The following is a 13435-nucleotide window of genomic DNA, read 5'->3' on the forward strand; positions in this document are numbered from 1 at the left end:
TCCTGAATGAGTTCTCATGGTGAGAGATGAGAGGAGACATTTAGCTCCCAAAATATGTACTCTAGGACCAGATGGAGAGATGGTAGCTAAAAATAATAAGAGAGGACAAAGATCGGTTCTATCAAGAAGGATTTATTTCATGAATGTGATATCTCTGTAAATATCTTCTGGCTGCTTAATTTGACTCAGAAAAGGAAATTTGGAGGGAGACTACAAGCTGATATGTTAGAAATCCCCAGCACTCACTGTCTTTTCTGGGGGTAGAATCAGGAGAGCAGCAACCCTTTGCAGATGGTGAAAATTAGGGAGGTTAGCTGTGAACTGTCAGAGACTTATAAGGGTTCAAGCACTTTCTGGAATCACAGAGGGAAACTGCATTCTCCAGCATTGATCACAGGATTGCAGCAATAAAGACTGCTTGAGTAGAGAACAAAAATGGAGATATTCAGAAACTCAAGTTGTAACACAGACCTTAGCATCATGCCCAATTGCAGACTAGACATACAGGAGACCTGGAACCACATTGCAAGCTGACTCTGACAAAGTTATCTCTTCTTCACAACTGGAATTGGGCGCTCCATTATTATAGAGACACCCAAAGAAAGTCTTGTCTGAGCTGACTTCTTTAGAGTCTGAGTTCATGACATTATCCTATGTCTAGTCATCCAGTCCAGCAAAGACATATTGAAAGCAGGACATGGCCCAGACAGTCAGACTTAGTAGAAGCCAAGACAAAATCCCTGAGAGCTCCCTGTGCTGGGAGGCCATGCTGGAAATCTGAAAGGACAGTGCAGTGGCCCTCTTCCAATTAGGGTCACAAACTGGGGAACCAGTGGAAGAGGAATGAATGATTCCAAGCCACGATGTCTCCAACAACTGTGCAGAATACCAACATTTCTGGTGAATGATTATATGCAATATATTATGGTGCTGCCACTTTATGTTAAAGGCTTCAAGTCCACAGTATTTCTATAGTTCATTCCCACAAGCCCTGACATTTTTAGAGGGGACAGATATCTAGTCCTGAGGCTCTGGCCCCATTCTGAGTGCATCCATAAGAGGACACAGAGGAAATACAACCACAATTGATGTTTTCTGGCACAAATCTTGAGTTCTTCTTGGTCCTAGGTGCTGGCCTGCTAGGAAAGCTTACAACTGACTCTCTATGCACTCTCAACTTTCTCTTCTTTCTAGTCTAGCATGAGGAGCAAAAAAACACTGAAAATAGTTAAAAATCCATACTCTCTCTAACAGGCATATAAGAAAAGAACTATTAGTAAAACAATTTATTTCACATAATTCAGTACTTGCACTTATAGGCATAGGCTATAATGCCTATACTCATTACTCTTACTTTCTTCCCTAATTTTTTATTTTTGGAAGTATTTTAATTTATACTCAGGACCTTGCACTTAGGATAGGAGCAGTACTATGTAATCCATCAACTCTTTAGGGTTTTTTTGGGAATAAAACAGCTTTTTTATTGTAAAGATACTGTACATTATTACAGTTATATGAGTAAGGTAATGAGTACATTTCACTTGAGCATTGTTACCTTGTCCTCTGTTTTCCCCAGCCATCCCTTCCTTTCCAACCTCCCCATTCCTCCTTCCCCTCCACCCCCGAAGTTGTAGAGTTGGTTGCACATCTCATTGTTACAATGGATCAGTCTGTATCCTTGTTTCAGCATTTTGTTATTTCACTTACCCTCCCCAAATTAGAAAAATATATATACAAGATGCAATGTAATGGAATTAAATACAGTGACAATAGGTGTTATACCAATATGAAAGAACATATGAAATAAACAAAAAAACCACATAGTACATTATAAGTACATTAAAAACAACAGCAATAAATATAAACCCTTTCAGTTTTTGTCCCTTTTCAACTGGATCAGGGTTGGCCTGGTCCTTGATCTTCCTATTCATGCTTCCTTCTCAGCTCAGATGACAGTCATGAACCACCACACAAAGTTTCACTTTGGTGATTGATGTTGGGACTTGCGAACTTTTGCTCCAGCTCTAGTGCAACTGCAACTCCCCTGAATTGTCTCCCAAATATCTTGGATTATCTTATGAAGTGTCAAAGAATGGAAAACAGTATTTATAATACCAACTACTTGTCTCAGAAAGGGTGTGAACTGATAGGACAATGAAAGACCAGAGACACATAGAGATCTGAGATACCACAGAGGATTTGAAGTGCCAGGTGGAGGGTAAGAAAGCACACTTTTGTACCAACAGGAACAAGCAAGGAGTATTGTCTGGGCAGAGGGAAAGTGAGACTGACAAGAAAGGAAGGAACCTACAAAACACAAGCTTTGCATCATGCAGAAGTGCAGCCTAACAAGACAGCGACCTGCAATCTCAGCAGTGAACTGCACTGGGGTTGTCGCCTCTTCTCCCAATATACAGCACCAGTGTGCAGTCCAAAAAGAACCTAACAATGATCTTGTCAGATCCTTCATCTTTTGGAGTCAGAGGTACCTATATTTCTCTCTCTTTCTCTCTCTGTTTCTGTCTCTCTCTGTCTCTCTCTTTCTCTCTGTTTCTTTCTTTCTCTCTCTCTCTCTCTCTCTCTCTCTCTCTCTCCCTCTCCCTCTCTCTTGGGACCTGCAATAATAAAATGTCTGCAGGGTTTTTAGAAGAGGGTGATTATATGGAAAATTTAGAATAGAAAACCAAAGAGGGCTCCATGCACTAGGAATCCAGGCTGAAATATAAAAGGTTACAAAGATTGCTTTACATCAGTGAAGATCATCAATTTGGAAAGTTATTTCAGGAGGAAAAAGTAAGAGTAGCTGACATCTGTTACATTGTAGAACTATGTTTCAGACCAGTATATGGGTGCAAGTGTATAAATGGTAGAACGTACTTGCTATGTACAGCTTCTTCATCCCTCAAATTTAGCTGACATCACAGAATATCACAGAGGCCCAAGGCAGAAGATCCAGTGTCAATGCTCTGGTAGGAGTTCACAGAGGAAGAAATAGAGTACATGGAAATCTGCTGTTCTGAGAACATGACTGCTGGCATCCTTGGGTCACTAGAAGGGCAATACAAAGGAAAGAAGCAAAAGGTGCATATGTCACAGTCTGTGCTGTCTCCAAAGGCAGCATAGCCAAATGGTCATAGAGAGAAGATCTAATTTGCTATGGTTAAGAACATACACATTTGCCAGGCGCTGGTGGCTCATGCCTGTATTCCTAGCTACTCAGGAGGCTGAGATCTGAGGAATGAGGTTCAAAGCCAGCCCAAACAGGAAAGTCTGTGAGACTTTGATCTCCCAATAAACCACCAGAAAACTAGAAGTGGTGCTGTGGCTCAAGTGCTAGAGCACTAGCCTTGTGCTGAAGAGCTGAGGGACAGACCTAGGCCCAGAATTCAAGCCCCATGACCCAAAAAAATAATGAACTTACACAATTGTCTTCACAATTCACTGCCCTGTTAGACAGAAAATCAGTTTGAGTTATAGGAGTTGTTGTTATCATAGTTGCTTGTTTGGGTATGATTCTATGAAAAGGAAAGGAGTGAGTATTCTAGAAAATGCTGAGCAAAGTGCGAAAAACTCTCCTCAAATTACAACAACTTCATAGGAGTTGGCATGCTGTCTAGAGGACAGATAAAATGATGCTGTGAATTTTTTTAAATGGGGATCACAGTATAACCTCTGGTTCGATGATGAAGATGGTTGCGTCATCTTTTCCAACTGGTCACAGCACTCAGCTCTGTACTCTGCACCATCTAATGGTTAGGTAACTCTTACCTAAGTTCAGAGTGCTCATATGTCTAACCCCACAAAGTTTCCCTTGTATTAAGGATCCAAAATTACTTTTCATAAAGGTTTTAATATGAAGAAGACAAATATTCTCGCTACAGCACAAGGGCTTGGCTCAGAAGAATTCCTTCTTGTCCAAATCTAAAACAATGTAGGAATAGCTTCAAGACTATAGAAAGAGCTGGAAAATACAGTGAAGTGTTCGTGGGATTTGTGGCAGGTGGCATCTAAAAGAGCATCTGATCACATTGTAGATCCTCAAAGGGAAAATTTTACATCATATTTTTAGGAATTTCCTATTTGGAAAAGTAGAGATCATATTGAGTTAATAATTCTCCTGGTATCATGATTGTATTTTTCATTGCCATTCATATGTGATGATTTTCCAACTTGGTTACAATCTGTTATATAGTTTTTTCTTTTGCCAGATCTAATTTGTTGGTGTTATTTTCCATTGAGTTTTTAATTGATATTTGTCTTTTTTATTTCCAAGAATTTCAGAATTGTCTCATCAAATACTGTTTTCTAAAATCAAGCTGCTGATCTCTCATCCATATTTTAATGGACTTAAATACTTAATTGTTCTTTAGATACGAATCATCTTTCATATCATTAATTATTTTAGCATGTATTTAAATACAGAACAAAACATTTGTTCTGTATTTTCATTATTTCAGTAACTTTGGATGAACGGACCAAGAGTCATGTTGCCTTGTTTTATTTTGTTTTGTTTGTAGTACTTTTGTTGTATGTTGTGACTGGTGCATTCATTGGCGTGGATATATTTTCTAGTTTTACATAGAAATCATTAAGGGAGCAGCCTCCTCTTGAAATCTCATTCCTTAGTACTCCTAAGAGAAGAAAAATTGAAACATTATAGGGTGACAATATCAAGGCACAGAAGATGTGGAAATGCAATTGGAACAAAATTTAAGTCAACTGGTACATGACTACTATACCACCAATAACTTGAGAAGATAAGGGCATAGGCATTGAAGTTAAAATTAATGAACATGAACATGATAACAAAAAAGAAGCAAAACAGAGGAACATAAGAAAGGAAAAAATAACAACTCATATCTGAATAGAAGTGAGAAAGTTATTTCACCATGAATGAGCAATCTGATCATTGACAACATAGTCAACACCACTGATATTTATGCCAGTGCAATGAAAAGAAGAAGACGTGGTCTCATGAAAGGTAAAGTGGTGGTGAACAAACACCAGAAAATTAGTCTCTGTTGCCTTAATTTAAACAGTTAGAAAATGCCAAGGAGCAAATGGGACACTGAAGTGTAGCTTAAATAAACATTGAAAGGATACTAGCTTGGAAATAAACCATGCCCCATATTGGATAAAATTCGAATTGGAATAGCTGACCAGAATCACCCATTCATCTAAGTGTAGAGAGGGTGTTCTCAGATCATAATAACTACTGTACCAGCCTGTAAGCTCATTCATGCCACCTTAAATAAAGGTGATCTAAGTAAGGGCAGGACAAACAGAAAAGACTGACTTCCATTTCTTCTGAGAGTTGTTGGTTAACCCCTGGAATCCCAGCTACTCAGTAGACTTAGATTGGAGGATCATTATTCAGTGCCATACTAGGCAGAAAAATCTGTGAGAATATTTCCAAGAACCACCAAAATGCTAGAAAAGGGGTTGTGGCTCAAATGGTAGCCATAATTTCAAGTCCTAATACTGACACAAAAACAAAGATATGAAAGATAAATAAGGAATAGAGTAAATAAACAATCATAATGCTCATTTCCTTGCATATTCCTTTACAGATGAGGTGAAAGCAAAATAGACCAATGTCAAGTTCCCATTTTTCATAAGAACTAATTCCCATTGACCAAGAATGCACTTTGAGACATATGTCTAGTGTATCTAGGACAGATGCTAAAGCAAGTCTCTCCATAAGCTGCAAAGCGGCGATCGCATGAATACCCTACAGCAAAGAAATGGCACAGGATCAACTTAAGCAACAGAAGAATATCACCTCCTAACCAGACACCACAAACCACTTTGCTCACACACTACCAGCTACTTTTGAACATAGAAAAGTGTGCTTTGGCCTTTCTTGATTAGAGATCATGGAAAGTTTAGGTGCTGACACAAGGTGTTAAGTGACATATTAACTCAACATTAAATTTTTGAACAAAAGGCAAATGTCAAGTGGAATCTGTATGTATAATTTGCCTTCTGGTGACCTCTGGCAGATGGCAAAAGTCTCACCTCACAACACATTCCATGACTTCCTATAGCCATCCGGAATTTAACCATCTGACATTAAGCTATCTAGTGAGAAACAGTAAGGTTTTTTTTAGTGTTTCACTATATCTCCTTCTATGGTAGAAAAAAAATGGTCTCTGAAAGTATACAATGAGTATATTTATAAAGAGTTCACCTGGTGAAGCTCAATACACATGAGAACTGGTATGATAATTCAAATATCTGTCAGGTATGAACAGTGTACTCCGGCTTACACATGAGCCTGTCAGAGGGAGTTCAGGGTCCGCAGCTGAGATCACTGAGCAGGGATCTCTGGTATGCACAAGGAGGTCAAGATACACCAAGCATTTGGTCAGAAGCTGCTCTGAGAGACAACATCACATTAGCACTGCACCAGAGCGTTTTCATTCTATTTCCTCCATCCTCCAGACTGCTCTCCTTCTCCAATTTATGACTAAAGTTGGAGATGAGATGGTCCTACTTTAGTCAACACTATCCAGAAGATTTCCATCTTTACTACATTGTGGAATATTATATATGAACTCTGTTCATACCTGTTAGTCAATGCAGCAACGGGCTTGGAGAATTCATCAGTGACTACAAAATTAAAACTGAGGCTCTCTAACTAGTTTATGACACATTAAGTTTAGGATTGAGTCTTGTTAGCGATAGCAGGGTCAACTTTCCATTTTTGGCAGGAAGACTCGCCCAGAACTAAGCCTGGTATAATATAATAGCCTTCCTCCATATAAAACAGAAAATTCCAGATTGCACCATACTTTGTTATTATCCGCACTATCTTCCTGTTACTAAAATGCTAATCTGTCTACCTACCTACCATTGATCCTTTCATCAAAAAGCAATGGGCTGCCCGGCGCCAGTGGCTCATGCCTGTAATCCTAGCTACTCAGGAGGCTGAGACCTGAGGATCACGGTTCGAAGTCAGCACAGGCAGGAAAGTCCATGTGACTCTTAGCTCCAATAAAACCACTAGAAAACTGGAAGTGGCACTGTGGCTCAAGTGGTAGAATGCTTGCCTTGAGCTGAGGAGTGCAGGGATAGCGGCCAAGCCTAGAGTTCAAGCTCCACAACTGACCAAAAAAAAAAAAAAAAAAAAGCAACAGGCCATGGTTTCCCTTTTTTGCAATAAGTCTAGGACAGCAGAAAAGGTCAAAAACTATGTACATATGACCATATAAGATGATGTTAAGCTAAATGAGCACCAAGATAGGTACACTAATGGTTTTTTTTCTTTCTTGCTATGGTTTTTAATGTATTTATAATGTACTATGTGATTTTTTTGTCCTCCCCCATTTTATAACCCATGTGTTAACTGTACTTGATTCCAGTGCCCTGTATCTTGTATATACATTTTTTCTAATTTAGGGAGAGGAAGGAAAAAACAAAATGCTTAAACAGGGATAAAGGTTGACCCATTGTAACAATGAGACATACAAGACACTATGTTGAGAACCAACTTTATAACTTTGGGCATGGTGAAGCAGGAGAGGAGGGACACAAGAGTTGGGGAGATGGGGATGGAAGGCATGGTAGGGGAAAAACAAAGGAAGGGATAACAATGCTCAATAGGAAATGTATTCATTACTTACTCATGTAACTGAAACCCCTCTGTGCAGTGTCTTTACAATAAAAAATAGATATTAAAAAAGCAATGGGCTATTGGACAAATCTTTCCTATTATTCAATATAGGTCATATAATGCAAGCTAAAGCTCTCCACTCTTACCAGGGAAGACAGTATTCTGTATCTTCACAGCAGATTTCCAGGCCAACCATAATGCTTATTATTAAAGAGCACCCTGATCAGCATGGCCCAATAGGAAATGAGATCATCATGACTTTGAGGAAGAATCAGTGCATAAAACTACTCTTCTATGGGCCTGGCTTATTGAATCCTGTGCTGATTAAATTTTACCTCCTCTCCTAAAAAGCAATGGACATCCTAAACCTTAGTGAAAAGGAGAGCCAGAGAAACCACAAATCAAGATGCCTAAAGAACCTCAGACCCCTTCTTGTCTATTGGTTTTGTAAGTCACATCAACAAAGACCAGAATAAAATCATTTGTAGACTGCAAAGAGGGACTCTAAGATTACTGAAAAGAGACTTTATATTTCTTTCTAATATTTGTGGTTCCAGGACTCCATATATACAAACCTGCTATACATAAGAAGAGCTTTCTGAAAATAAATGATATAACATACCAGGAGTTCATTGAACATAAACATCCACCACATTCTCTCTGCTCTAATTTCTTATCATCTTGCCTAGTAAACACCAGATGTACAGGAGAGAGCTACAATTCTAATTTCCCTAGTATCCTCATCAAAGACTCCAACAAAACAAAGAAAGAAAGAAGGAAAGGAAGGAAGGAAGGAAGAAAGGAAGAAAAACTACCATTCTCCTATGTACTCAAGAGATAAGTTCCCTTATCACATTTATGTCACCAATCCAAAGACTAACCAAATATATCACAGGTGAGGTAGTGGGTAAAGATGCAGATGTGATTTTTGAGGGTGTGGCTTGGGTCCCTTCTCTCCACCCTGGGAGTATAAAGACAGGTGTGGGTCACTGTGCAGTTACCCTTCTGTCACAATGAGTGCACTCCTGATCCTGGTCCTTGTGGGAGCTGCTGGTGAGTTCCATCCATTGTTTGGACTCTGTCTTGCCTGCACCAGGAGAACATGTGTTTTCTTGGTATTGCTGGACCCATTCTCCCTACAAGCTCTACCCTCCCTTCTTCATAGCTCTAGGCTGCTTCTCTCTAACCTTCTATCTGAGGTCACCTCCACTCCCATCACTCATCTGATTCAGAGCTCTGATCATAGTGATTGCAAAGCTAGGTCAGGTGGAAGTTGTCTGTGACATACATCAGTTGGTCGGTGTTTGGGTCCCATCAGCTCTGTTACTGCTACAACATAAATTTTTGTAACATCAAAATCATGAACAGAGATTGAATATCAAATTTTGGTGTCTTTACACCCTTGAAATTATGAAATCATGTGGACAGGCTCCAACATATATATCTGGTTCAAATTCATCCATAACCTTAAGATAGGTAGACCTCATTGTTGTCTTAGCTAACAGACAAGCTTCCTAAGGTCTCTGGGGCTACAATTTGTTGATCCTGACTATAAAGATTTGAAGGTTGGGAGAAGCTAGATGCAGTCAGGTCTATATAGCCAGAACATGTTCCTAGCAACACCCAGGCATTCTGCTACTCATGGGAAATGAACAGTCACAGCAGTAGACAAATGAAAAACACTATGGAAGACCAGTCAGTGTTCAAGATAACCAAATTCTCAGTGCACCCTACTGCCTGGCTTCTCCAGATGCACCTGTGTCCTCATCTTGCAGTTGCAGAAGAGAATTCTGTCCTTTTGCTGTCTTGATGACAGACATTTTGAACCACTAGATCCTGTGAGCCCAACACTTAGAGTCTTTGGAAGCACTAGGAAGGAAGCAGGCACAGGTCTTTGGCTCCACTCTCATCATACAGCTAAAGTGACTCCTCTTTCCCATCTCCACTCTAGCTGCTTTTCCTCTTGATGACGATGACAAGATCGTCGGGGGCTACACCTGTGCCCCCAACACCGTGCCCTACCAGGTGTCCCTGAACTCTGGCTACCACTTCTGCGGTGGCTCCCTCATCAATGACCAGTGGGTGGTGTCCGCAGCCCACTGCTACAAGTCGTAAGTACCAGACAACACATGGCTAAACCCACAGTCTGGTTCCTGCAAGGGTATGAGTCCTTCCAAGTAAGGGCTGCAGGGCTCAGATGGGTGTGTGAGGTGATATAGAGGAAAAAAGGTAATGACACCAACTGATTTCACAAGGTAGGTGTGAGAAGGGACATGGACTAGGAAGCTTCCCACAATGCAAATGAACACATAAGGGATGCTGGTCACAAATGCAGCAAAGCAATGTGGTGCAAGAAGAACCAGTCAGGACTCCAGCAAGGAAAATATGCCAGTATGATAAAGAACTTGAGTTATCTATGCAGGAAACACAGTCCAAATTATGAAGCTTAAGGCTAAATACGTGTGAGCGTTAAAGGTTTTCTCCTTCTGCTCTTGCCACTGGGCAAGGTGGGGCTGAGAATCATTGTCTGCAACAAGACTTCTCAAATTGGCTGCCCAAGCAGGAGCTTTGTGAACACAACAGGTCTCTGGGAAGTTTGCCTTCCACTGTCATGCACTTATTCATTTGTAGTGACTGAGAACTGAGTACTAAATAAGATCCAGAGAATGTTGTGACTGAAGGTCCCAAGGGCACACCTTGATGCCCAAGGAATAAGATTCACAAGAGCCATTTGTACCATAGTGATTTAGGAAAGGTTCAGAGACACCTGGAAATCCTAATTCCCTGTTTTCTGTATAGAGCCCTAGATGGATGAGAAAGCTTGTGCACCAGTAGTTTGAAATCTGTCTCCAATTGTAGCCCGTGACTTCATCCCTTCCCATCTACTAACTTCTGAGGCAGAACACACCTGTCACTCACACGAGCAGACCAGCACTCACTCAACAGCCATGTGCTGCTCCTAGGAGGAGGCCTGGGAAACATTGCAGGCCAATGAACCCAGGGTGTCCAGGGAAATAGAGAATGGGCTCCACCATGCTTCCTTTTCCCCACAGCCGCATCCAGGTGAGACTGGGAGAACATAACATCAACGTCCAAGAGGGAAGTGAGCAGATTGTCAGGGCTGCCAAGGCCATCCGCCACCCTGGATACAACTCAAGGAACCTGGACAATGACATCATGCTCATCAAGCTGTCCTCCCCAGTGTCCCTCAACTCCCAAGTGGCCCCTGTGGCTCTGCCCACCTCCTGTGCTCCTGCTGGCACCCAGTGCCTCATCTCTGGCTGGGGCAACACCCTGAGCTTTGGTGGTGAGCACAGCCCTTCACGTGTCCGCATGCGTCTCTCCTCATATCTTCCAGAACCTAGCATGTCTCTAACTTGGAACCTATTTGATTCCAGTCTACAAATAGATTGCAAGGCCTGTTACACCCAAGGCTCCTTGGGCACCTGAGAGACATGCAATCCCAAGGGGTTTCACCACTACACTGTGTATAAATCTCATATAGACAGGTGCTACTATTAATTCTTGAAATAAGGAACAGTTATTGTCACTCTCGTAACATAAACTAAGGTGATGCTTCAGATCCTGGAGTTCTCAGTAACTCTCCACCACATTCAAATGGAGGACTACTCCCAGGCCTGTCTGACATTGTGGCATTTCTCCTTTTTCATTTTCTTCTTATCATGTGTCCTTCGAAGTGAACAACCCAGATGAGCTGCAGTGCCTGGATGCCCCCCTGCTGAGCCAGAGTGTGTGTGAAGCCGCCTACCCTGGGAAGGTCACCAAGAACATGGTGTGTGCTGGCTTCATCGAGGGAGGCAAGGACTCCTGCCAGGTGACTCAGTCCCTTCGACCATACTCAGCCCCTCCCTCTGCAATGCTGAATGGCTACAGCGCCATGCAGGACTCCATTGACAAGTGAGCAAGGCCCATTTGACTGCATGTCCTCTTCATAGTAAGAGCACAGAATGGGCCTCCATGCGAGAGCTATAAGCTAGACCAGGATGAGGTATTAAGTTCTGAGTGTAAGTTGCTCTATTACTCTTCATGTTCTCATGCAACTTATTCTCCCTCCCCAGGGTGACTCTGGTGGCCCTGTGGTGTGCAATGGAGAGCTCCAGGGAATCGTCTCCTGGGGCTATGGCTGTGCCCTGAAGGACAATCCTGGAGTGTACACCAGAGTGTGCAACTACGTGGACTGGATCCAGGCCACCATAGCTGCCAACTGAAAACCCTCCAGCCCTCTGCAATCACTATGCCAATAAAACAAACCTGTCCTCACTGTCGGTGTCTGTGCCTTTTCTGTCCAATCCCTTTGCCCAGGAAACATCCTGAATGAGTTCTGGTGGTGAGAGATGAGAGGAGACACTTTAGTTCCCAAAATATGTCCTCTATGAGCAGATGGAGAGATGGTATCCAAAAATAATAATAGAGGACAAAGATCTCTTCTGTCAAGAAGGTTTTATTTCATGAATGTGATATCTTTATAGATGTCTTTTGGTTGCTTAATGTGACTCAGATAAGGAAAATTGGAGGGAGAGTACAAGATATTATCTTAGAAATCCCCAGCACTCAGTCTTCTCTGGGGCTAGAAAAGGAGAACATGGACCTTTTGCAAATGGTGAAAAATAAAGAGATTAGCTGTGAACAGTCAGAGACTTATAAAAGTTCATGAGTCTTTAAAGAGCCAAGGATGGAAAATGAATGCTGAGCACTGGCCTTGGGATTTTAATACTGAAGACTATTGGAGTAGAGACCAAAGAAAGAAAAATTTAGCATGTCAATTTATAGTACAGACCTTAGCACCATGCCCAAGTGCAGACTAGACATACAGGAGACCTGGAATCACATTGCAAGCTCTCTCTTCTTCACAATTGGAATTGGGTGGTGCAATAATATAGAGCTCCCCCCCCAAGAAAGTCTGGTCTGAGCTGACTGCTTTAGAGTCTGAAGTCATGATATGAACCTGTCTGTATTCATCCAGCTCAGCAAACCCATATTGAGATCAGGATATGGCCTAGACAGCCAGGCTCAGTGGGGCAAAGACAAAACTCTGAGAGCTCCCTTTATTGGGAGGCCATGCTGGGAATCTGAAAGGACAATGGTCCTCTTCCATTTAGGACCACCAACTGAGGAACTGGTAGAAGAAGAAGAATGAATGATTACACGCCATGATGTCTCCGAGAACTGTGCAGAATACCAGAATTGCAGGTGAAGGATTATATGCAATATGTTATGGTGCTGCCACTTTATGTGAAAGGCTTCAAGTCTACATTATTTCTGTAGCTCATTCCCACAAGCCCTGACATTTGGGGAGGGGAAAGATATCTAGTCCTGAGGCTCTGGCACCATTCTGAGTGCATCCATAAGAGAACACAGAGGAAATAAAAGCACAATCAATGCTTTCTCCTAGAATTTTGAGTTCTTCTCAGACCTAGGTGTTGCCAGCTGGGAATGCTTACAATTGGCTCTATGCACTCTTGACTTTCTCCTGTTACTAGTCCAGCATAAGGAACAAAGAAACACATGAAAATAGTTAAAAATCCATACTTTCTGATAGGGTACATAATTAAAGAGTTAACAGAAAAACAATCTACTTCACATAATTCAGTACTTGCATGATAGATATAGGCTATTATGCCTATACTCATTACTCTTCCTTTATTCCATTTTTTGAAAATTTAATTTAATTTTATTTGTGAACATACTGTACTGTGGGGCTACAATTACATGGGTAGGATAAACCGTACATTTCTTACCAAGCATTACAGCCTCCACCGTTAGTTTACCCTTCACATCCCTTCCCAGCCTCCCCCCTCC

The 13435-nt window shown here is 41.5% G+C and overlaps 1 protein-coding gene across 2 annotated transcripts in view; it reads left to right on the forward strand.

The window, feature by feature from the left end:
* Positions 1 to 11861, forward strand: part of LOC105989516 (anionic trypsin-2-like) — a 15253-nt gene extending 3392 nt beyond the window's left edge. The window contains exons 1-5 of one of the 2 annotated variants that reach the window (XM_013021602.1): positions 8629 to 8668; positions 9567 to 9726; positions 10669 to 10922; positions 11314 to 11450; positions 11695 to 11861. In XM_013021602.1, the coding sequence (XP_012877056.1) occupies positions 8629 to 8668; positions 9567 to 9726; positions 10669 to 10922; positions 11314 to 11450; positions 11695 to 11844 (741 nt within the window). In that variant the 3' untranslated portion in view covers positions 11845 to 11861. Of the gene's footprint in view, positions 1 to 8628; positions 8669 to 9566; positions 9727 to 10668; positions 10923 to 11313; positions 11451 to 11694 lie in introns of those variants that run through there. The other variant, XM_013021603.1, reaches the window with a different exon arrangement.
* Positions 11862 to 13435: the final 1574 nt, after the last annotated feature.

This window comes from Dipodomys ordii, unplaced genomic scaffold (genome assembly GCF_000151885.1).
Source record: "Dipodomys ordii isolate 6190 unplaced genomic scaffold, Dord_2.0 Scaffold56, whole genome shotgun sequence".
In the NCBI taxonomy this organism is placed as follows: domain Eukaryota; kingdom Metazoa; phylum Chordata; class Mammalia; order Rodentia; family Heteromyidae; genus Dipodomys; species Dipodomys ordii.